This window comes from Canis aureus, chromosome 2 (assembly GCF_053574225.1).
Source record: "Canis aureus isolate CA01 chromosome 2, VMU_Caureus_v.1.0, whole genome shotgun sequence".
In the NCBI taxonomy this organism is placed as follows: domain Eukaryota; kingdom Metazoa; phylum Chordata; class Mammalia; order Carnivora; family Canidae; genus Canis; species Canis aureus.
The window spans coordinates 28160041-28185977 of record NC_135612.1 but is presented as its reverse complement, the minus strand read 5'-3'; the positions used below and the strand labels follow the sequence as shown (position 1 = coordinate 28185977).

General features: G+C 43.0%; 1 protein-coding gene across 5 annotated transcripts in view; it reads right to left on the bottom strand.

Annotated features, from left to right (window-relative positions):
• Positions 1-25937, bottom strand: part of DMGDH (dimethylglycine dehydrogenase) — a 68028-nt gene that overhangs the window by 23560 nt on the left and 18531 nt on the right. For 4 of the 5 annotated variants that reach the window (XM_077867087.1, XM_077867067.1, XM_077867057.1 and 1 more), the window contains 9 exons: positions 24708-24956; positions 22723-22921; positions 15844-16013; positions 14559-14712; positions 11874-12039; positions 11266-11396; positions 9797-10014; positions 8076-8233; positions 5613-5672 (listed from right to left, as the gene is read on the bottom strand). In XM_077867087.1, coding sequence (XP_077723213.1) covers positions 5613-5672; positions 8076-8233; positions 9797-10014; positions 11266-11396; positions 11874-12039; positions 14559-14712; positions 15844-16013; positions 22723-22921; positions 24708-24956 — 1505 coding nt within the window. The remainder of the gene's footprint in view (positions 1-5612; positions 5673-8075; positions 8234-9796; positions 10015-11265; positions 11397-11873; positions 12040-14558; positions 14713-15843; positions 16014-22722; positions 22922-24707; positions 24957-25937) is intronic. The other variant, XM_077867097.1, reaches the window with a different exon arrangement.

Here is a 25937-nt window from a genome sequence, read left to right as displayed (position 1 = left end):
AACGGTGCACTTTCACTATGTCCATTTACTGCAACGTTTAGTTAAGCTGTCAAAATAAATAATTAAAATATATTAAAAGCAATCTAAAGAATTACTTCTGTTCTTAGATGATGGTTTCCATAGACTTGCAAAGTTTAAAGCAGGCAGCTAAATAGCATATTTAAGTTTTTAGGGTAGAAACAGACTGTTGTTTCCTTTTTTCTTTTTAAGATTTTATTTATTTATTCATGAGAGATACAGAGAGAGAGAGAGGCAGAGACACAGGCAGAGGGAGAAGCAGGCTCCATGCAGGGAGCCCGAGGTGGGACTCAATCTAAGGTCTCCAGGATCAGGCCCTGGGCCGAAGGCGGCGCTAAACCGCTGAGCCACCCGGGCTGCCCCAGAGTGTTGTTTCTATCAGAAGTTGGATGTGTATAAGGACACCAATACAATGGCTGTTGGCTTAATATACTCTGACAAATGTTTCAGGAATGATCAATTCTCTCTCAGCCTAGATTTTACTTCCTCTTTTTCTATTTCCTTTTGTTTTTCCTTTATCATTTAGCAATGGAAATGGGTAACAGAATAAGGATGGCTTAATTAAAATGCACAGTTATGTGGCTCATATGGATAACAGTACCACGGTCTTTCCTTAACTACTCTGCTGGGTGGTACTTCATAGGATTTTAGACCTATATGGGAGCCCTTGTTTTATAGACCAGCAGCCTCAGGAGTAAAATTAAATTAAATGGCTTTCCCAAGGCCACACAGCTAGAATTTGGCAACTTTTTAAAAAAATTCATTTACTGCCCATTAATAAAAATAAAAAAAGAGTGCACATCTGAGGCAGAGTATATTAACTCTACCCTAGCCACAGTAGGTCACAGGTTTACTTCCAATTGATTCACTACTGACTCTATAACACCTTCCTCTGACCCATCCACTTGTCTTTCCATTCTCCTGTTTACTGACAAGACCACAGCAGACAGAAGGCTGAAAGAACTAAGAGTGAGTAGTTCTTGATCTTCATTGTATAATAAAACCAAGAAACCCAGACCCTACCCCCAGAGTTAACCCAATTGGTTCGGGGTAGATCACTGTTCTAAAACTGGAGTGAGCACCAGAACCACCTGGAGGGCTTGTTAAAACAGGTTATTGTTATTAGGCCCCATCGCCAGTTTCTGATTTGGGGATGGTACTCAAGAACTTGCATTTCTAACCAATCCCTAGGTAACATGGATGCTGCTACTCTATGAACTACACCTGAGAACCACTGGGGGTGGGGGGGTATGATAATTTTTAAAAAGTTCTCCATGACAGTTAAATACACTCAGTTGAAGAGCATTGGTCTAATACAATCACTCTCAACTTTTTTTGGAATCATCTGGGGAATCAAAAACACAACACAACACCACTGTTGCCTGAATCCCTACCTCCAGAGATTCTTTTTAAACTGCTCCACGTTGCAGCATGAACCTCAGATTTTTTGAACATATGATTTTTTAAACATATGATTTAAACTGCTCCATGTTGCAGCATGAACCTCAGATTTTTTAAACATATTTTCAAACATATGATCCAGATGATTCTAATGTACAGCCAAGACTGAGAGTCATTGACAATTTTATGCCTCAATCCCTATTACCATAATACTTAAAATTTCCCCAGAGGTAGGTACTTATACATCTTGAAAATCCCTTCCTAACTTGTCTGTGAACAATGATTTATTTCCACTTTGATGTTTTAATAATGCTAACGTGTATCGAATACTTAGAATCTAGTAAGCCTGATGATTCTTTGCCTGTTTTGCTTACCAGTTATGCTTTAAATAATTTCTCAAAAAGAAACATTGTCTTCTACCTTGTGGTTATTATCACTTTATTCTGCTTCTACTGGCTAGAAGCCCATGATACAGTAAGAGAGGGAAAGAAAGAAATTGGGAGTATCCTTAAAAAATTCTCCTTATCTGCTTAAATATGGTTACATTTGTACTTCAGTCTCTGAATCTTGGTTCTCTCCAAATGGACAAAGATTCAGTATTTCCAAGAGGAAAACTCCACTACTACTTATGATTCCACCCTAAGGCAGCTGATTTTCCTTTTGCTTGTCGTTAGTGCACTTTGTTTCTACCTAAACACACACACACAACCGTTAATTTTTCCCCAAAAGTAACTTTTTTTGTAATTTATAATACCATTAATAACAGTGATATAAGTTGTTTCAGATAAAGGAATTTTAGTTGAGATTTTAAAGTCTGTATTTAATTATTTTTGCCTGTATCAGCGCTCTGGTTAACGGTTCCTTTCCAGGCTCCATGCTCATTCTCCACGAGATGGCACTGTTGTGTACTGCTCAAGACCCTCCCGGAGCCGACTGGTATTTTCAGAATATTGAGGTTTCCTACAGTTTTGTTTCAAGCCTCATGAGATCAGAGACCATCAGGAGTTATGTCTTTAACTGGGAGACCTGTGGCCTAGCCAGGTGTTTGATAAATTGTACTTACTGTTGCCCAGAAGGAGAATGACCCTGTGCACAGCTCTGTCTTCCACAGAAGCCAACGCCAGAGGCTCAAACAACTCTAGGAAGTCAGCGAGGCAACTACCATGCACTGCTCTTCCTTTGCCATCGATGATCTCTCAATACTCCACTTTTCTTTTCCTTACTTTCCTATGGGTTTTTGGCGAGAACACAGTTCTCTCCTAAGAGGCCTGATGGCCCATCTCCTCAGCCGCTCATTTTCCTTCTTAGTATGGCTAAAGCAGCTCTTCTGATCCTACCATCCAGTACAAAATCAGTTACAACAAAAACCATGTCTGTGGGAAGCATCAATGAATAAAATGTTGTCCATGCATATCTTGGGGTCCTGTTGCCAGAAAAACCTTCCCGGGCAATTATTCAGGGCTCATTAGCCCGTGAAGGGAAAGGAGCTTGTTGGGGGAACTGGTGGGTGAGAAAGCCCCCCAGTGAGGTCAGAGCCCCTTCACCACTCTCTGCTGGTTTCCTCACCCTCGGGGGGGTACTGAGCCATCCCCGGGGCCCTCCCTGCTCCCACACAACCTGCGTCCTAAAATATTTCCCTTCATGTTATGGCTTATACAATTGCTGTGTAAATGTTTAAGAGCCAAGCAGGGAATTTTACATGTTTGCTTCAAAGGGAAAGAAAGAAAAGGTCTTTAAACAATTGTAAAACACCAGGATTTTTTTTCTTAAATTTTGTTTTTATTGCTATATTTATGGAATGTAAACATTCCTCTGTCTTAGCTGCTTCAGTTTTCATAGACCATCAACTTTCCAAAGCAATTTGAAGTGGCATGATCTATTCTTTAAAATGTAATATGAGGCCAGATTGGTACCATTTTTGTTTTTAGGCACAGAATGTGAATTATGAAGTTACACAGTTTAGCTTGTAATGTTAATCAGGTTTTCAGAAACCTGTTTCATACTATAGACCGCTAAAAAACAGAGATGAGGTTGTTGTGAAACCACATACAGGATCTGGACAAAGTTGATTTAAACTAGTCACCGGTCCTGGAAATAGGGTAGCATCACTAGGATATCCACTAACTAGCTCAGGCCCAGCTCCTGCTACATGGACCCTCACCCAAAGAAAGCATTAGAAATTAACTCCATGACACCAAAATGAGAACCAACAATTCAGAAATCAATAAAAAGCCTACCACAAATCAAAATCTCCTGTTAATCTCTCTGTTAAACGACTTAGTTCTGAGCTGGGCTTTGGTTATTGAAATAATTTAAAGGAACTAATAAATACACAATCCACACCTGCTTATGATCATAAAGAGAGTTTCAAAAACCCAATTTCAACACAAAGAGCTCATTTATCTATGCCTTCTCCCCAAACAATAATACCCAAACACTGTGAAGCAAGAGAGTCAGTTATCTATTTACCTATTGGTGACCAACCACAGAACTTTAGTGCTTTCAAGAGTCAGGCCATTTTTAATCTTTATTTTAAACAGCTAAACCAAGACTTCTGTTATCAGAAGGAGCAATCTGCTGCAAGGGTCTGCCCAAATTCCAAGCACCTGCTTTCTCTGGTCTGGAGGCAGATGGTACACCATAAAAATAAAAGTCATAGGGAAAACATACAGAAAGATATTCCCTTTAAAACCCTTAAGGAGCTTCTTTTTCCTAAAATCTAATACTATAAATATACATGTTTATGTTAATATCTTAGCTTAGAATTTGGGAACTTGAGGCAGGGGCATTAAAAAAAGTTTCCTTAGCCTGATTCATATGCATGCGTTCACATATTTCCATAGAATGGGAAAACGGCCTTTAGCTTATTAGCACCTAAACAGGGCAGTTTATTTCTGGAATTCTAACAAGTAGCCTACACAGCAGCAGCTGTTGTCCTATCCTTCAATATTACCACTAACTGCATCACTATTAAGTTCTTTTCCAGTAACTAAGACACTAGTAGGTGGGTGTCTGAGTCAGCTTGGGCTGCTATAACAAAATCTCACAAACTTGGTGGCTTTAACAACAGGAAATTATTTTTCACAGTTCTGGAGCCTGGGAAGCCATAGATCAAGGTGCTGGCAACTCAGCTGACCTGTGAGTGTCCTCTTTCTGCCTTGCAGACAGCTGCCTTCTTGCCACGTCCTCACAACCAGAAAGAAAGTGAGCCCTGGTGTCTTCCTGTTCTCGTAAGAACACCAATTCCATCATCATGGAGATCCCACCCTCATGAGCTCACCTACACCTGATTACCTCCCAGAGGCCCCACCTCCAAAGAGCATCACATGGGGGTTAGGGCTTCAACACAGGAATTTTGGAGAGATACAATCATCCAGTCCATAACAATGACATCACTTCATTTATAGCTGTAGGATGTGTATAGGTGATCCGGGCTGTGATAAATATGGTTTTCCACCATAATTATTTAGGATGGTGCTTCTCAAACTTTCGGTGCATCAGAATCCCCTGCAGCTTCTTATAACAAAGGTTTCTTGGCCTGAGCACCAGAGATTCTGACTTAGCAGGTCTGGGATGGGATTCTGAGAATCTGCATTTCTATCAAGCTCCCAGGCGATGCTGACTTTATCTGTGTGAGGCCCACACTCTGAGAACTGCTGATATAGGGATTCCTTCTGGAATGCTACTATCAGTTATCATATTTGTACTGGCTTCTCAACAAATAACCATTTTACGCGGAACACATTTGAAACGCTGCACTTACATACAATAGGGCTTCATAAGCAGATGGATAGATCTGCTGAGGGGAGATTGTCTACGCTGTGAGCACGCAGGGAGAGTCGATTAATGCTGCATGTTTGATTAAGTACTGTGTGGCTCCACAGATCACCAGGATTTACAAGGTCTACTGACATCTTATCCTTAGTAATTTTTATCTCAAAATTTACATTTAGCCTCAAGTTGCTGGATTCTGCGATCTTACATCTATAAGCACACTGCAATATTTTGAACCGATACCCAATTTTGACAAAAGCTTAATACAAAGCACCTGAGCAATGATTAGTATTTATGTTCATTTGTCCTATAATCACACTTGGTTAAATTTTCAAGGATGGCTCTGTCCATGCTTGAAATTTTCAAATAGCCCCTAATTTTAAGATTCACTGCAAGTACACTTTGGAATGTAAACATACCTTATTTAGCTTTATAAAATAATCCAGCCCAGCTTCCAAGGGGTTTGTATCGCAGTTCATCTAAAAGGGAAGCACACATTTTTTTTTTAAGATTTTGTTTTCCAATCACCTCTACACCCAGTGTGGGGCTTGAACTCACAACCACTAGATCCAGAGTCACATGTTCTACTGACTGAGCCAGCCAGGAGCCCCCTGAAAATATCCATTTTAAATCTTAGATGAGTGAAAATCATTTCAGTAACATCACCTTCCTATGTTATCTTTTTTAGGGAAGAGAAACACTTTTGGATTTTGAACATAGATTCTGAAAGGAAAGTTATAGACTGGTCTTTAAAGTAATTTTTTAATCTAAAATTGAAATGTAGCCTGTCAGCAAATATTATCTATCATTTGAGTAGCATATTAGATCCTAAAATTCAGTTTGTTCCTGTGGCTCTTTTACTGACAAAAAATATCTGAAAGACACCACAACATGCTGTTCCTCTCCGAAATGACTTTAATATGCTTTTATTTAATCGTTTTACATAGCTAGGTTTTGAAAAGTTATTAGGTAATTTACTTATTTTACAATTAGCCAGGAATCAGGACAGGTGGAAGAGAAAGCAGGTGGTAGCAAAGTGGCTTCAGTAGAGTTCAGGAACGAGACTGACTCTCAGCCTTGTCATATGTGGTCGAGTAATTACAATACACTTTAAGTGGAAGCTAAAGCCACTCTTTGGGACCCAAGTCACTGGGTTTTGTTTGTTTTGTCATTGTTTCCTTTTGTACCAAGAGAACAGTCTCAAGTCCATGAAAGGTAGCCAAACTTTTTAAAAAGACAACATAGCACTCATATAAACGAGATGAGTAATATAAACTTGTTTCATAGGATGTCAAATTTGATCAATTTGAGCAACTCTAAACTCTTATCTGCTCAAAATTTCAGAATCTTCTCCAGGAAAGAAATGAAAGCACCGACTGCTAGCGACCGCTAGAGGGCGCGCAGGCGCCGCCGGGAAGGCGGGGAAGCTGGGGGTGCGGGGGTGCTGGGGGAGCTGGGCGGGGGCGGGGGGGGGCGGGTAACGCGGGAGGGCTGCGAGGGGCGGGGGTGCTGCGGGAGGCGAGGGGTGCTGGGGGTGCTGGGGTGCTGGGCGGGGGTGCTGGCGGGGGGCGACACGGGAGCGCTGCGGGGGGCGGGGGGGATGCGGGGGGCGAGGGGTGCTGGGGTGCTGGGGGTGCTGGGCGGGGGCGACGCGGGAGCGCTGCGGGGGTTGAGGGGTGCTGGGGGTGCTGGGCGGGGGGTGCTGGGCGCGGGGGGCGCGGGAGGGCTGAGGGGGCGAGGGGTGCTGGGGTGCTGGGTAGGGGTGCTGGGCGGCGGGGGGACGCGGGAGCGCTGCGGAGGGCGAGGGATGCTGGGGGTACTGGGCGGGGGGTGCTGGGCGGGGGGGACTCGGGAGGGCTGTGGGGGGCGAGGGGTGCTGGGGGTGCTGGGCGGGGGGGACGCGGGAGGGCTGCGGAAGGCGAGGGATGCTGGGGGTACTGGGTGGGGGGTGCTGGGCGGGGGGGTACGCGGGAGGGCTGCGGGGGGTGAGGGGTGCTGGGGGTGCTGGCCGGGAGTTGCTGGCCGGGGGGGACTCGGGAGGGCTGCGGGGGGTGAGGGGTGCTGGGGGTGCTGGGTGGGGGGTGCTGGCGGGGGGGGACGCGGGAGGGCTGCGGGGGGCGAGGGGTGCTGGGGGGTGCTGGGCGGGGGGGACGCGGGAGGGCTGCGGGGAGCGAGGGGTGCTGGGGGTGCTGGGTGGGGGGTGCTGGCGGGGGGGGACGCGGGAGGGCTGCGGGGGGCGAGGGGTGCTGGGAGTGCTGGGCGGGGGGTGCTGGGCGGGGGGGCGATTCGGGAGGGCTGCGGGGGGCGAGGGGTGCTGGGGGTGCTGGGTGGGGGGTGCTGGGCGGGGTGGGGGGGGACAGGGCCAGCTGTCCAGCTCTGGCCCGGGCCTGCGGGCGCCGCCGGCCCCCCCCACCCCCTCACCGCCACCCCGGGGGCTCAGCGCCCCTCCAGGCCTGCCGCCCCCCCAGAGCCCAGGCGGCCCAGCGGCTCCAGGAGGCCGCCCCGCCCCGCCCCGCCTCAGCCACACCCGCTCGGTTGTGATTTCCCCCAAAGGTGCAAGAAGGAAGCGGGCTGGGCGGCACACGCGGGAAGAACCTGAGGGGCAGCCGCCAACACTGGGGGCCCCCCGCCCCCCTGCGGAGATGCTGCCGGGGCCCTGCGCCCCCGGGGGAGCCCAGCAGGGTGAACGGGGTCGTAGTTCCCCCGACTTTCAACTGGGAAATGAATGAAGGGGGGAAACATCTTCCCCTAACGAAAGAGTCATCTCACAACACGGAATTTCTCTGACAGCCAGAGCCGGTGTTAACGCGCTTAGAACGAGCCCTTATGCAAAACTCAGATACAATACAGAAAATTTGGGTGAAGACGCTGGCGTTTCAAACCTCTGACCCCCAGGCTCTGAAAGCCTTCTCCAGTCTTAGGGCGTTCAAGGCGTACGTCCCGAAGTTGTCGATTCCCTCCTCCTGGCCTGCGTCCATGACAATGTCATAAAGGGCCGCAGAATCTTCTCGCCTATGGTACAGCTCCCAGCCCAGCTCACCTGCAACAAACCAGTGATGATGAGGCCTAACGGGCATTAGCTAAGACACGTAAAGAAACGGAGAGAGTCCACTTACAAAACAGGGACACGGCCGAGTTTTAAAAGATGAGTTCACAAAAAAGTTGCAACAAACTCCTGCTACTCCAAAGACACTGCTGTATCCCACGGGCGGTGGGTCGTGCCCCATCCTGTCTCCCACAGGGTGGTATCTAGGATACCTCCTCTCACCACGCAGAAAGATGTTAATACAGGAATTAACCTGCACTCTTGACCTCAGCTTCATGATGCTAAGCGAGTCATCAGCATGGCATAGTTAATCACGGTCAGGGTTTTTAGAGACCTGGGTGGCTTAGTCAGTTAAGCGGCCTCTTAGCTTCAGCTGAGGTCTTGATCTCAGGGTCCTGGAACGGAGCCCCAGGTCAGGCTCTGTGCTCATCAGGGAGGCTGCTTGTGGATTCTCTCCCTCTCCCTTAGCACCCCGCCCCCGCCATGCTCTCTCTCGAATAAACAAATCTTTATTTTAAAAAAGAAGAAAGAAAGAAACCTCAATTCCCACTCATTACCCTCAAATCACAAGGCTTAAAAATATAAGCAACTGACAATTATTCAAATGGTCTTCAGTGTGGGACAGCATTTATCTCTAATACTCTTCTTCCCCACTTTTATTCACCATTAGAGCTGTGGGCAAAGACCAAAGGAAATGAAACCCAACTCAAATAGTTGGTTTATTACTTATTCCGCTTATGTTTTATTCTAGTCACCATTTTGCCAAGGTCAGGTGAAAGGACAGGGAAGTGTACAGCGGAAGCCCAGGGAGGAACTTTAGCCTTCATACTCTATGTACGTTCTCCTCGTTCCCTTGTTGAGGGCTGACGGTGATCTGTTTCTCCAGGACACTGCCAGAACCTGAGTCACATGTAACTGAAGGGATGCCTGAGCACCGAGGACTCTTTCTATGAAAGAACAAGGAGGGCTAGAGGGAAGTTGGAAGTGAGCTCACGGCACCAAGGCGGACTGAGAAGCATTCATTCATCTCTATTTCAAATACCTTCTATGCACAAGGTTAGGTGCTATATGAAGACTTCCCTAAAAGAGCCTTAGTGGTAATGCTTTAAGAGAAGGGCCTGATACATTTAAGAGATTATTATGAGAGATTCCATGAGAGACCATCTTGAATGTTGCTAGGTAGAGTCAGGCTGGCCTGAATAGGCTGTCAAGCCTTCCAACTATTCTACAGCTGGCCTCTTCCAACTTTTTAATCCACCCTTCCAACTAGTAAGCAGCTATGGGATTAAAACAACAGTTGGAAATCTGGGAAATGACCCTCCCAGACTAGGAGGGAAGAGCCAGAATTATTGTAAGAGTTGGACAGGAGGAAATCTTCCTCTAAAGTTATCCTGACAAGACTATGTGTGTGCGCACACATGTGTGTATGTGTGCACGCACCTGTGAGTGTGTGTGTGCACAGGCGTATATGCATGTGCACATGTTCATTTGTGCTAGCTTCTTTTAAATTTTAGAGACTTTCTCTTAAATTTTAGAAAATTGTTTTCCAGTTCTTACCAGTATAAGATATCCTAATAGCAGTGACAGGAATGTCTGAAACCTTTAGAGACTTGGTTTGAAGAAACTTGAAAACATCATCACTAAGATCTTCAGCAGTCAGTTTCTGCAGAACCTTCCTTGCATGGGGCCCTGCAATACCAAGGACTCCAAGCTCATCGGTTATGTTTTTAATTTCAACATCATATCCACCGTTGACTGCCTCTTCTTCAATCCATCTGCATTTGAGTCATAAACATTGTGTTAAATCTTGCTTGAATAATGCATGGTGGTAACATATTAATTCTCGGAAGACATGCTCTGTGTCTAGAATTACCAGGAAGCCCCAAGAGTGTCATCTCATATAATAACCTAATTTTTTAAGTTGAGGAAACTGAGTCCCAGAGATGTTAAGTGATTCTCTTTAAACCACTCACTTATAAATTTGGGGATAATTTTTCATAGTACAGAAGGATCCTTCAATTTAAATAGGCTCTGCCACATAATTCTTTCCAACAGTGACAGCCCTATTGCATTTAAACTAATGATTCAATCTTCAAAAATTAATTTAAACTCAAATTTTCTCTAATACCTATACACGGAAGGCACATTTGTGCTGCTACAGGTTAATAATGTGCCTGCCACCAGACACTTAATTGCTTTGACAATCACAAGGAAATGATAAAAACTCTAAAGACTAGTTTCAATTCCTAAGGCTTGATGAGTTATTGGAACCCAGTTTTAGGGTTTGTTTATCATTTACTGAGCAGTCCCTGGAGCTACATAAAATGATCATCTGGATTTACCAAAGCTAAGCTACTAAGATACATCTTGGGTCGGAGGATATAATTCGCATCATTTTACAACCATAGTGAGAATTTCAGAGTACAACATTTATTAAACAATAACATTCCAAATGTTTTTGGAATGCTAAAGACTACAGATTTTATAGTAGACTAAATCATAGACCAAAGATTCACGTGAAGGATTGTCTTGGCAAGTCAACGATTTAAATCTTGCAGTGGGCCAGAGAGCACAAAGCATCAAAAAGGAAGATGATAACCCCAGGTAGGCAGCTTACTCAAATGGACTGAACATGGGCATCAGAATCAAAAGGACTGGCTTAAGCAAGTTACTCTAACTCAATCTTCAGTTTTCTCATATGAAAGTGGACTTATAGACCTTGCAGATATATCTATTAGAATTAATTAAGATAATGTCTAAAAAGAGTTCTGACACATTGGTGTTATCTAATAATTGGGAATTAATATTATTAGAACCAATAAACCCTATGGATGGACTACCTTTTGAGGAAGTGGGGACAGGGTCCCCACTTCAAATAATTTCCTATAAAAGATATGAAGTTTATTTGAAATGAAAAGGTTTAAGAATTAAAGTTGTAAATTCAACTCTTGGTAAAAGAAAATTTCACTGTAAGATTGAGTCAATACCTAATCAATATAAAATTTTCTTATTAGGTGTGCACTTACCTAAGATCATGAAGTTCTGATCCAGAACCAGTTATTAGTAAGAACTCCCCAGGAGTTTGGTGAGAAACAGTCAACTCAGCATACACTCGACCTTTCGGCGTCAACATGTGACTTATATTTGTAAAACCCACCTATGCAAAACAATTTAAAATTACCTCAGGATGAAATAAAAATTTTACATATTCTTTTAACACAACATGGAAATAAAAATGCAACTGTCAACAATGAAAAAAATCTGAATCTTATCATTTGTATCAATTGTGTGAACTATTTTTAAACCTAAACCCAAAATTAATTTTGAAGTTCTTGGTTTAAATGATCATTATAACCATTCGTCATAAAAAGTACACTTCAGTGAATTTTGCAGTCCCCTATTGACACTATTTAGCAAAGTCATAAGGTCCTTGGATGATAATTTGTTCAACAAAAATTTAAATTAGAAAATTAGTTAGAATATTCATGGTCGGGTGAGGAGTTCCAGCATTCATACAGGAATCATTAGGCGGACTAAAGTAACATGCTAATTATGCTAATTGAAAAAAAAATAAGAGGACAAAGAATTAAGCAGGCCAAAATCCTGAACCTTGTACCCGTATAAGGTTATTTACCTTTGGAATGACATTTGCAAAGAGATGGTCCAACAATCTAACAGAGTCTTGGCCTTTGATGTTAAACTTGCCAAAGGGAGACAGGTCAATAACCCCTACTTTTTGCATAACCTGTTTATACTCAGATCCTACAGGCTCAAACCAGTTTGTGCGGCGAAAACTGGGCCTGAAACACAATATTTGTCATAAAATAACTGTCATTCATTTTCAAAAAATTACAGAATATTTATTAAATGCTATTAATCAGGAAATCCCATGGGGGGGGTACCAACCTAAAGTTCTGTTGTGTGAATCATACACATATGGTAGAAACTGATTTTTGTTGTTGTTGTTTCTTTTTTTTTTTTTTAAGATTTTATTTATTCATTCATGAGAGACACAGAGAGATAGAGAGAGAGGCAGAGACACAGGCAGAGGGAGAAGCAGGCTCCATCCAGGGAGCCCGACGTGGGACTCGATCACGGGTCCCCAGGATCACGCCCTGGGCTGAAGACGACACCAAGCCGCTGCGCCACTGGGGCTGCCCTAGAAACTGATTTTTTAAAGTTACTCTTCTATTCCTTTGACCCATTTTACAGTGAATGAAGTAGTATTAATTAACTAGAAATTAAGATAGGACATATGGGCTCTCAAATCTGGAAGAAAGCATAGAAATCTACCAGTCCTGAGGTTTTCAACCTTGATGCATATTAGAATTGCTTGGGTGGGACGCCTAGGTGGCTCAGCAGTTGAACGCCTGCCTTTGGCTCAGGGCCTGATCCCAGGATCCAGGATCGAGTCCTGCGTCGGGCTCCTTGCATGGAGCCTGCTTCTCCCTCTGCCTGTGTCTCTGCCTTTCTCTCTCTCTCTCTCTCTCTGCCTCTCTCATGAATAAATAAATAAAATCTTAAAAAAAAAAAAAAAAGAATCACCTGGGGAGCATTTAAAAAATACCAAATCTTTTTTGGACCTAATTAAATGAGAATGTAGTGAGGTAGAGCTATCTTGTCCAGTGCTTCTCAAACACTGATGCAACTACAAATCACTTCCACTTGTTAAAACGCAGATTCTAATACAGCAGGTCTGGGTTGGGACCCTATATTGTGCATCCTAACAGCATCCCAAGTGATGCTTATGCTGTTGGTCCACACCTAGAATAAGCAAGGACCTGGTCCAACATCTTCATGTTTTAGAGAAAAGGCACAAGGTGATTTCCAAGGCTTTTGCCTAAGTAAATGACAGAGCTTGGGCTGGAACAAAAGTCTACTGGCTCATTTAGGGTCCTTTCTACCTGACAAAGTCATCTTCTAATGTGGTATTTTAACTGCAGAGCAGAATATTGTCTGCTAATGAGTTTTTGGCTGTTAATTATTAAAATAAAAGAAACAGGTCAGATCCAAAGACCAAAGGTGATCTGGCTTCTACCCGAGTCATTTAGAAAAAAATGAACCAGTGTTTTGCCCCCAGATATTGTAGGCTGTCTACTGAGCCCAAATTCATTAATCAACAACTGAGCCTCTACTATGCTTTCTACCATTTCTACCATTTGGATCTGGTCTTAAAGTAGACATCAAAACCTATTTAAATAAGCAAAATGACAAGACCAAAAAAAAAAAGAGGTAACAATTTCTAGATTTTTAAAAAAGATTTTCATTTATTTTTGAGAGAGAAGGAGAGATCAAAAGAGAGAGCTGGAGCTGGGGGAGGAGCAGAGGCAGAGGGAGAAGCACAATCCCCGCTGAGCAGGGAGCCTGATGTAGGGCTCGATCCCAGGACCCTGGGATCACGAGCCAAGCTGAAGGCACTTAACTAATTGAGCCACCCAGGAGCCCCACAATTTCTAGATTTGCTATTTGTTTTCTCTTGGTTTATGAATTCTTATGAGAAAAAATACATAATCACTATTAATCCCAAATGACAACAATGGCATATAATCCAAATACAACAATGACAACAACTTTAGAGGAATTCGGAGAATTGTTTTAGTGACATGGTTTATGCTTTAGCTTAATGTAAAATGCTAAGTAAACGATCTTTCCCCCTAATTTATCAACAGTACGTATAGTTTGCATGACTCAGTGCACACACATTTGAAAGATGTTGCTATGAGCTCTTCCTTGATAAACAGGAAATCCATATATTTTTAAAAATTTTTTTATTTATCCATGAGAGACACAGAGAGAGGCAGAGGCAGGCAGAGGGAGAAGCAGGCTCCCTGCGGGGAGCCTGACAGGGGGCTCGATCCCAGGACCACGGGATCACGCCCCGAGCCGAAGGCAGACACACAACCGCAGAACCACCCAGGTGCCCAAAAATCCATGTTTTCATACTATTTCCATATGATGTGATTTGAGCAAGCATCCCAAACCAGGACACATCTTTAGGAGCCAACTGAAGCCATGTGGGGGTTTAGAGGGGATGGGGAAGGGTCCCCTGAGCTCCTGGAAAAATGCCAAGTGGAGGCTTCACCTGAGCTGGCTGTAGGACTCTGAAAGCCACATGGGGCCTAGATGCGAGCCAATATCACGTGGGAAAGATTAATGCTTCCACTGCCAGAAAATAATTTTTATAGGAAAGGCTCAATGCTCTTTGGAATGGGGTGAAGTGACTTGGGGAGGGGGAGTAGCATTTCTCTTGTCCCTCCATTCTATCTCTAAAATTTCATTCTACATTCAGAGCCACAGGCAGGTTACGGCATTTGCTTACCTGTACTGAGTGTCCTGACCCGGTTTGTAGAACCAGTGTGGCTGCTCCCAGCCTGCATGAAACCCCATGGAACACTTAGACTCCAGGGTTTTATAAAGCCCACTGACTCGCTGAGTTGGTCTCCCCGCAAATCGTTCTTCTTTAGGATAACCAACTGAAAGAGGAAAATTAGTACCTAAATAGCATATAACCAAAACTATAAACAACTTTGAAGGGAATCAGAAAATAGAAAACTCAGTTCTTAACATCCAGCAGCATTTATTTATGAAATTTATGTAAAAGATAGTAACTACAGGGTCTCCTGGGTGGCTTAGCGGTTGAGCATTTGCCTTTGGCTCAGGGTGTGATCCCAGAGTCCCAGGATCGAGTCCCACATCGGGCTCCTTGTGAGGAGCCTGCTTCTCCCTCTGCCTGTGTCTCTGCTTCTTTCTCTCTTTCTATCTCATGAATAAATAAATAAAATCTTTTTAAAAAAATAAATGAAGTCTTAACTTAAAAAAAAAGATAGTAATTACACTTTTGTCGTGACCATTTCACAATGTATACAAATGTCAAGTATGTTGTAGACCCGAAAGTAACAATATCATATGTCAACCACACTGCAATTTAAAAAATTATGTAAAGAGTGCTTGGGCAGCTCAGTCAGTCAAGCGACGGACTCCTAGTATCAGCTCAGATCATGATCTCAGGGTCCTGAGTTTCAGCCCCAAGTCCAGCTCTGGGCTTAGTGCATGTCTGCTTGGGGTTCTCTCTCCCTCTGCCCCTCCCCACTTGTCTCTCTCTCCTTCTGTCTAAAATAAATAAATAAATATTTTTTAAAAATTATGTAAAAAAAGCCAAATGGTCATTTATATTACTGTCCAAGGATAAAGTAAAAGCAGGTTTAGAACTTAAAATCGCTGACGCACTCTACAAATCAAATATACACATTCATATAGATTCTTTGTCATGTCTTAAAGTCATAATGCTTAAAGATTTTTTACTCAATTCATTTGATAAACAGAGAGAGAACAAGCAGTGGTAGAGGCAGAGGGAAAAGGAGAAGCAGACTCCCCGCCGAGCTGGGAGCCCAACACGGGGCTCCATCCCAGGACCTAGAGATCACGCCCTGAGCAGAAGGCAGATGCTTAACAATCTGAGCCACCAGGCACCCCAAAGCCATCATGCTTATGAGAACCCCTAAGTACTCCTACCACGACGCACAGAATAACAAGCATCCAAACTCAGAGGCACTGCAAGTGGATTCTGTACCCACTTTGTAGACAGCGGTGAACCCGCACTTTACCGATATTGTTGAATCCATAGGACTCTCTTGCTTTGGCCTCAGTGTACTGAGTAGTTGTCCATTTGCCATAGCGATTGGGATCCAATTCTATGAGGTCAAATGGAGGCTCTCCATGCAGGATCCAGTCACTGAGGTATTTCCCTACCCCACCAGCGTGGATTATGCCGTACCTTTCAAATACAGAGATGAATACACTGTTATTAACATACATAGTTTTCAAATAATGGGACCCGTCCAACTATTTTACAGGTCTGCCAAGTTGGAGTGTTCTGTGCTACTTAGAACTCTCAACAACATAATGTTTATACTATAGTTTTTTTCCTTAAAAATACATATTTAGGCATAAAAGAAGCTAGTTTGCACCCATAGTTTCAAGAGATGCATACCTGCAAAATAGCTTACGATTCTCAGCTAGGAGAGATGCTCACTTTAGGAAAATGGAAGAAAGGAACAAAAGAGGAAGACTTAGTTGTTATCTTATCAGCCCTCTGGAACTAGGATTATCTTGACTGATAGGAGCCTTGCAGGAGAAACTGTACACTGCAGAGTGGCACATCCTTCTCTTCTCAGCCTCAGTTTACCTCAGGTAACCTTGGGCTATGACCTCTGGGCAGGAACCTGGAACCTTTCTCTTAGAAGCATTCAGAGGAAGAGGCACTTACCCAGGGACTTGTGGGGAAGGGAGGGAAAATAACGTCCCCTTATGTTTTGCAACAAATAGGTCACTTGGTGGCAAGGGTAGGCTTGTTTTCTAGTTCTATATGAAGATGCTTTAAAACCAAGAACATGACTGTGGCAAATAATTTGATATGAGATGAAGGAATCACAGTTTACCATTGGCCCTATGCAGTTAGTTCTACACACTCACTCTTGTCTAATGAAGGACTCTCCTGTAGGTTTATCTGAGGTTTAAGTCAAGAGAAGCTTCTGAGTAATTGGACGAACAGAAAGGCATTGGGGGATGACCAAGAAAAGGAGCTACATGAGCAGATCTGAAGATACAAGAAATTCCGGTACCCAGAATGACCACAGTCTAACAGCAGGAATCACTCTAAGAGCTTGAGAGGACCTTAGCAAAGACTGTAAATGTTAACTAACTTTTCTCACAAGATACCAGTTTTGCTATCTTATAAAAAATGAATGATTGAGGTGCCTGGGTGGCTGAGTTGGTTAAGTGGCTGCCTTTGGCTCATGTAATGATCCCAGGGTCCTGGGATCAAGCCCCACATCAGGCTCCCCACTCAGTGGGCAGCCTGCTTCTCCCTCTCCACTGCTTGTGCTCTCTCTTGTTTTCTCTCTCTCAAATAAATAAATAAAATCTATTTAAAAATGACTAAACCGGGCAGCCCGGGTGGCTCAGTGGTTTAGCGCCGCCTTCAGCCCGGGGCCTGATCCTGAAGACCCGGGATCAAGTCCCACATCGGGCTCCCTGCATGGAGCCTTCTCCCTCTGCCTGTGTCTCTGTCTCTGTCTCTCTCTCTCTTTCTCTCTCTCTTTCTCTGTGTGTCTCCCATGAATAAATAAAAAAAAATCTTTAAAAAAAATGACTAAACTTATGAGGATATTTCTCAAGTAAAATAAAAAGGCAACAATTTATACTTCTCTGAATCTTCTAAAAAAGAGACATGGGTCATCTAAATCACCCATAAACAAGTTCAGTAAATTTCAAGAAGGCAATAAAAATTATTAAATATATGCTTAAAATTCATTTTACCAGGTGCAGGTAGGATATATAAAAAGCTGTCATTTTTGAAAGCTAGATATACTCTTTATAAGATCTGAATTTGTGTAAAGTCTTATTGACATTTATTGAGTGCTTGCTCTTTGCCAGGCATTGTTTCCAGCTAATATGTACCAGCTGATTTATTATTTAACAATTTTATTTTCCCAATGGGAAAGTCAGCCCCCACATAGGGGTTGAATAAGGTCACACATTAATGAAGAGCAGATTCAGGATACACACTCAGACATTTGACCCCAGTGTACACTTCCTATTACTGGACTTTACTTCTTCAGTGCTTCTCAATTTTTTCAACCAAGACGTACATGACAGACAGTATTCTCATTCTTGACAGGCTCTGAGCAAAGCCAGGACTGTGCTTTGGTTTCCTTTGGTCTCACTGCTACACCATAATGTTCTCTCCCTATTACTGTGTATGAGCTAACAAATGGGGTAGAGTGCTGTTAATTGGAGATAATTCTGAATCAAGTCTAATTTATTTTCAAATAGTTAATCCTTTACAAACATCAGTTCCCTAACCATTAACAAGTTATATGTAAAATGCCATACAACTGAGTGTTATGAAACATCTATTGAGAGCCTCTGGCTTACTAGCTAAAAATAAGCATGGAGTAAGAGAGATCTGGGTATGATTTTTCTTCTGCTGGTATTAGCTGTATGACCTTGGACAAATTTTGTAACCACCCTGAGCTTTAGTCTTCTTTTGTGCACACTTTCTTTATGGTGCTGGTGGTGAATTCATTGACATGGCATTGAAAAGCACATAGTAGGCAAGCAATACATGGTGGCTGTTGAGCTCTTGTATAACCAACAACAGAGTATGCCTAAGCCCAATTGATAAGATTTTCACAAGGAACTAATGTATGAAGTGGAAGTGGAAGGGAACTTGATGAGGAAAGGGAATTAGGTTCTGCTGTTGCTAGCATTAATCTACAAAGCCCACTACTTCTAAATGGCCCAGCTACTATGCTTTTTGAGTGTTTGCGTCTGCTTTTTATGATAGCTCTGTTAAACTGTAGACTCTCTCCTTCTTAAATTTGCTGTTTACAATCTGTTCGAAGCCAAGAAAAACTACATTCAATTCAATATAATCCAATCTAGGGATGCCTGAGTGGCTCAGTGGTTGAGCGCCTGCCTTTGGCTCAGGGCGTGACCCCAGGGTCCCAGGATCGAGTCCCTGCATGGAGCCTGCTTCTCCCTCTGCCTGGGTCTCTGCCCTCCTCTCTGTGTCTCTCATGAATAAATAAATAAAATCTTTTAAAAGAAAAGTAAACAACCACTCTATTTGCTTGTTCAGGATGTTTCAGATCATCTATATATAATTTCATATTTATCTCTTTAAGATCCACACAGGTTTACAACACCAAATAATCTGGCCTTGTCAGCCCAGCTGTGTCCCTCTGGATGAAAAACTCCTTCCCCAGCTTCTAAAAGAAGCAGTCTACACTACCCATATGGTCGGAAAGTGGCACCTGGGAATGTACCGGAAAGAATGCCTTCCAACCCGCCGAGGATTTGATACTTACTTTGGTAATGGAAATGCACATGTTCGTTTTACAACTTAGCCGAGCTGCAACCGTCTCATAAAACACACCCCAATGTAATCAAATGAAATAACTGGAAACTTGAACACAGAATGAATCAGCCAGCACTGCTGTGGGCAGCTTCCTAGGACCACCTCCACGCCCGGCTCTGCTCAGCGCACGGTGGGCAGCCGCCACAGGGGGCACTTCCCTTTGCCAACATATTAAATAGTGTGCTCAGGGTGTGATCCCAGGGCCCTGGGATCGAGTCCTGCATCAGGCTACCCCATGGGGGAGCCTGTTTCTCCCTCTGCCTATCTCTCTGCCTCTCTATGTCTTTCATGAATAAAAAAGTCTTAAAAATATATATAATCCAAACTATTAAACATTTGGGGGGCATGGGTTAGTCACCTAAAAGCAGAAAATCTTATTAGAATTGTGACTAAACAAAAGTAAAACAACTTTGACTGAGAGTGCTCTGCAAGTAAGGTAAAAGAGCACTGGCATATACGTAGACAGTTTGCAAATTACCCAAATTCTCTGAACTGGTTGTACTAGAATTACAGACAACAATGAAATGCAGATCCTAGGCCCCTATCCAGACCACTGAATCAGAAGCTATAGGATCAATAGCTATAGCTATTCCCAAATGTCTGGGAATCTGTTTGCTTATTGGTTTTCTGACTCAACACAACTTCATGGGTTCTCCTGACAAATAGGAATTTCACAGTAGGATGTAAAGGAGGATGAAACACATGCAAGTGACTAATCACAAGGCTGTGATTGTTTTTTTAAAAGGTATTTATTTATTTATTTATTTATTTATTTATTTATTTATTCATTCATTCATTCATTCATGAGAGATACACAGAGAGAGAGAGAGAGAGAGAGAGAGGCAGAGACACAGGCAGAGGGAGAAGCAGGCTCCATGCAGGGAGCCCGACATGGGACTCGATCCCGGGTCTCCAGGATCACGCCCTGGACTGAAGGCGGTGCTAAACCGTTGAGCCACCCGGGTTGTCCCTGTGATTGTTTTTTAACATGCCCATTGGATGATTCTGCTGCTCAGCCAGGCATGAAAACCACTGGCCTCCAGAACCAGGGAATGGATCACTGATGTAAGCCAGGAGAGGCAGCCAAGGTGAGCATTCCATATTACATAAGAAATGTCTTAGCAATCTCAACTTTTAGATAACTAGAAGTCCTTTTCAGTTCAGACCAAATCTGTCAGAGAGTGAGGCACTTTGCCTGTCCCCCACCTGTCATCTTTCCTATCTACATTTCAATGTCTACAATCAGAGCAGGATTGCAATCTCAGCCCCATGCAAGTAGATACAATTTCTAGGTAATCAGTAACTGGTATTCTAAAGAATGTACTTCCTAATTTCCTTGGCAGGAAATAGGCAATAGGAAAGAACAATCTTCCACAAATGGTGCTTGCCCAAGAGAATGAAGTTGGACCCCTACCTCACACTACATACAAAAATTAACTCAAAATTGATCAAAGATTTAAATGTAGGAATTAAAATTATAAAAATCTTAGAAGAAAACATAGTTTATGAAATTGGATTAGAAAATGATTTCTTAGATATGGTACTAGAACTACATGCTAAAAAAGAAAAAAAACACATTCTAGACTTCATCAAAATTTAAAACTTTCATGCTTCAGTGGACACTATCAAGAAAATGAAAAGATGACCCATAGAATGGGAGAAAAAATTTGCAAATCATGTATCTGATAAAGGTCCTGTATCTAGAGTATATAAAGAACTCCTCAACCTAACAATAACAATACAAATAATTTGTTAAAAGACTTATTTATTAGAGAGAGAGAGCATGTTGGGGGGGGGTCAGTGAGAGACAAAAGAAGAGGGAGAGAGATTCTTAAGCAGACTCTGCACTGAGCACAGAGATCCACAAAAGCTGGATCTCACAACCCTGAGATCACAACCTGAGCCAAAACCAAGAGTCAGACGCTTAACTGATTGAGCCACTCAGGCGCCCTGACAAATAATCTTTTTTTTTTTTAATGGGCAAAGAATATGAATAGGCATTATTCCAAATAATATATTCAAGCCACACACACCAGAAACACTCCTACATGCACATGGCTGCATATGCATATGACTACCTAAACCCTCACTTACTTTATACCTTCCAGCCTTCTATCTCCTTCTGGTTTTCTCCTTTTAGATGTCCCACAGATGTCCCACTTAACACTTCAGGGTCACATGGGGGGGCTCAGTGGTTGAGTGTCTGCCTTCGGCTTAGGTCTTGATCCCAGGGTCCTGGGATTGAGCCCCACATCGGGCTCCCAGGAGGGAGCCTGCTTCTCCCTCTGCCTATGTCTCTGCCTCTCTCTGTGTATCTCTCATGAATAATAAATTTTAAAAATATTTTAAAAAAAAACACTTCAAACCCAAACTTTCAAAAATGTAACTCACTGTTTTTCTGGTTTTCTCTCCCGATGGCCCCGGCATCCACCCAGGGGTCAAGTTAGATAGTTTGGCATCATTTGCTGGGTTTTTTCTCTTCCTCAAGACATAATACAATCAATCACCAAGTCTAAAGAATTTTACCTCCTATCTCTCAGTACACTGCTGCCCCCTCAGTTCAGAGCACAGCTTCTCTGCTGTGTTGGCAGGACAGCACCCTAATCAGCCCTGTGCCTCTGGACAGACCTCACTGCCTTGTCTTCAGCTGTAGCCCAGTGCCTACCAAGAGACCTGGCACTGAGCTAGTGATCATTAAATATTAGTGAATAAATGGCCAACTAAAATGGGAAAGAAAAATAGAATATTAGAAGCTGTGACATGATAGTAAAGTGGGCTTGACATTAATAGTCACCAAATTAATGGGACAAATATTAGAGATGAAACATGAAATGGGTCACAGAATCATAAATAGTAAGCAACCTGAGGAATGATAAAGAAGCAAATTATGTTGGACAAACACGAACTATGGTGAAAAAGGCATCAGATACATTACTCATTTGATATTTTAAATTACGTTTGTCACATTGTGTTATGAAAACATCCTTGTAAAATTGGGGTAAATTGACCAATCTGAACCTATAAGACATGAAAAGAGACATGAATAATGAAAATGGCAGGAAATATGCAAAGAGAAGTTTCCAGGAAATCACTGCCCTATGTGTGATAAGCTTTAAAATCTATATAGGTGATTAAACCATGAATAATCCACAGTACGGATTTTAAAATTGAAACATTTTATTCCTCAGGGTACCTGGGTGGCTCAGTTGGTTAAGCATCTGCCTTCAGCTCAGGTCATGATCCCAGGGTCCTGGGATGGAGCCACGGGCTCCCTGCTCCATGGGGAGCATGCTTCTCCCTCCCCCTGCTCCCCCCACCACTCATTCTCTCTCTCTCTCTCTCTCTCTCTCTCTCTCTCGCTTTCAAATAAATAAATAAATTTTTTTAAAGTATTTTATTCCTCATATCTCAATGGTCATGAAAGGAAGAAAACTCTCTGCCCCTCCCTCCATTCTCCATTTTGGCCTGAGATTATGAGACAAGACTTACTTAAAATACTTGACTCTATTAAAATAAGGAGAAAAAATTTTAAATAAATATTGAACTAAATGGAGATACTCACCCAAAACCTATTGCCACCCAGTAGTTTCTGATTCCCTGATGGGGTCCCACCATCGGCAGAATGTCAGGAGAATAGGTGATAGGACCATTGACGATATTGATGATGTCAGCCTTTTTCAAGACTGGAACCATTTCCATGGCAACTTCAACATGTTCCATGATTCGGTCAAGATCAGACTCAAAGAGCTCCTTTCCAAACCCTGAAGAGACATACCACTGTGGTCAGGATGCTGCAGCTGCCCTGTCATGTACTCTAAAGTGACTTAACCCTGAATCAGCTCACATTTAAAGATGGTCTTTAGGAAGGTACTTCTTTTTTTAAAAAAAAGTCTAAACTTAATATTCATTATCAACAGATAGGTCTCCATCACATTACTAAGAACAATAATGTTATTTTTGTTGAAACAATAAAATAATGAAAGTTAATCCTTTTCATTAGTAATAAATTTAAATCTAGGTATACTAACAGTTTCTAACATTTAATCCAATCATAATTTTAAAAAACAAACAATGATTGGCTTGTCAAGAGAGTTTTTATCCTTCAATAAACCATAAAAGTCTGCTCTGTCCTGTCCTCCCAGGTAAGGGCAAATGGGAGCTTACAAAGTCATGTCAGGACACAGGGGATAAATGAAAACTACTCCAGGATCTAGGATAATGGGTTCTAGATGCCTCTCCGCTCTCAGCAGAGAAGGAAAGGCCTGGGGCCTCCTTCCTCAAGCCTGCTCACACACGTATGGGAGGGCTAGAATTACAAGGGAAGGGTGTTGGAACACAATCTTTCTCTCAGTCCTCAGAGGTACTGTGATGGAAGGCAGGCCTGCAGATGAGTTTCTGAAGGAATTTCTCCACCAGGGCTGGTGACTTTCCCACACAGTAGCCAGCCAGGTGCTGTTCCTCCTGTGACCTGCATGTTGGGTCAGTTGCACGGAGACCTGGAGACCACTAGGGTTGGACCAGGACCAGCACCCAGGGCTAGCGGACAATCTGGCTCTCCCTCCAGCTGAAATTAAGTATCTGTTCAACATTTATTTGAAAGTGAAGCTGCCAGCATGAGGGAAGAGCAGAAAGGAAGGCTCTCAGGTGACGAACAGCCATACCTCAATCAGGAGCTATTTCCACAGGCCCAAATATGCAGAGCCCACTCAACAAAACAAAAGCCTAGCCGAACTAGGTGGGAGGCGGTTTAGCGATCATTTGCTGTCACATGGGCATAGGTGTACTGAGGAGTACAGGTTCACTCCCTGTCCCAAGTAGTGTATCAAGTGTAATTCTAGAAAGTACGATTTCCTGTATTTCTTTACATCCCCTATAATATTTTAGTGCCCCAATAACATTTTAGTACTTTCTATAGATTGCTTTGTTTACCTGCTTATGTAACCTCCATCTTTAATCTAGTTCTGTAGAAATATGTCATGAAAAACAAAAACAGGTCCATCTCCCTTACAGAACCTGAAAGAGACACTATAGTTCCTCCCATGTCAGCAAAGGGCTCTTCTAACCCATTTATGTAGTTTAGGGGAAGGCTTCAGTTTGCAGGACCTGCTCTGTGACACACTCCGAAGCTTTCATCCTTAGCAGGCTGGATGTCCAGTCTCTGATTCCTGCCACGTTTCCAACCATCAAAGCACAATAGCAGCTACATCCGAATCTGGAAACTAGACCAAACAGGTGGGGGAGTGAGGAGACGGGGGTTAGGCAGGAGGTTGGAGTGGGCAGATGAACCTGAAGCCTTCCAAACCAGCGGAGGGTATGTTTCTTCAGCTTCTCCATCACCCACTGCCTCTTTTCCCTTTCCTCACTTCCTGCTGTGATTGTTCAAAGGGGCAGGAAAACAGAGCCTAGCTCAAACTGCTCACCTCCAAAGTCCCAGATATTGGAAACTTTAGTATTATGACACCGGCTGACTCTACAGCCAGCCCCCAACCACAGAGAAGACGAGACGGATGGGCCTGACCCGCACACACTTGCACTCGTGGAACCCACCTGCAGGCACGCCACTGGTGACCCACGAGTCCTGCACTTTCATTTTCTCCTGACTTTCGTATGGACCAAACAAAAGCCCATCCCTTTCCTGTCGGAGATAATAGGATCCTTCCAGGTCACGGAGCACTGGCAGTTCTCGTTTCAAAGCTTTCACTTCAGGTATAGTCGATGTGACAACATATTGATGCTGGACGGGAATGAGTGGATGCTCTAGTCCTACCATCTTACCTACTTCACGAGCCCAAAATCCTTAAAGGAAAAAAATCATTTAAAAATGTTACCACATATGTAAACATACCACAACTGGCAATGATAGGGCAATTTATTTTATTTTTATTTTTCATTTTTCAAAGATTTTATTTATTTATTCATGAGAGACAGAGAGAGAGAGAGAGAGAGAGAGAGAGAGAGGCAGAGACACAAGCCAAGGGAGAAGCAGGCTCCATGCAGGGAGCCCGATGTGAGACTTGATCCCAGGACCCCAGGATCATGCTCTGGGCCAAAGGCAGGCGCTCAACCGCTGAGCCACCCAGGTTTCCAGCAATTTGTTTTAAAACAAAACATTTAAAAGACTTTAGTACTCATGGCAAAGTCAAAAGAATGTTGCAACGACTTTAAATTTTTTGTCATTGCAAAACCAAACGGGGGGAGAGAGACCATATTCTATCCTGCCCCAGCGTTCTGAAGATGCCTATAATCTAAGGAAACTCCATTCCTGAAAAGGCATTTTGCCCATAAGCAGAAGCAGGCAGGAAAACAACAACAACAAATTTATTTGAAGGAAAAAATAAACAACCCAAATATATAAAAGGTACAAATGTTGCTAAGAAAGACAGTACTGGACTGACACTACTCCCGAAAGAGAGATGCTGAAGCAATAAAGGTCGACCCGTGTGATGAACATAATAATTGTGTATAAGAAAGCCCTGCAAGTCACTCCCCCTGCATCTCCCAGGCCCTCCTTTCTCCCATTTACTGATGCCGAAGATTCTACAAATACAGAATTGTTTTGTTAACTTAAAATTTGAAAATGTGTATCTTTTGAGAGAGATAGCACAGCCAGTTTTATCTGTTATTGTAAAAGTTTAGTTAGAATGTGTTTGCAAGATCCTTTCTTGCAAAGAGCATGGAGAACCAGGAGTCCAGAGCAAGAGGGAAGAGGTGCCACAGCAAAGAGGAAAGGGCTCATAAGTAGGTGCAGGTTCCTACATGAGAATGTGTCACTTCACA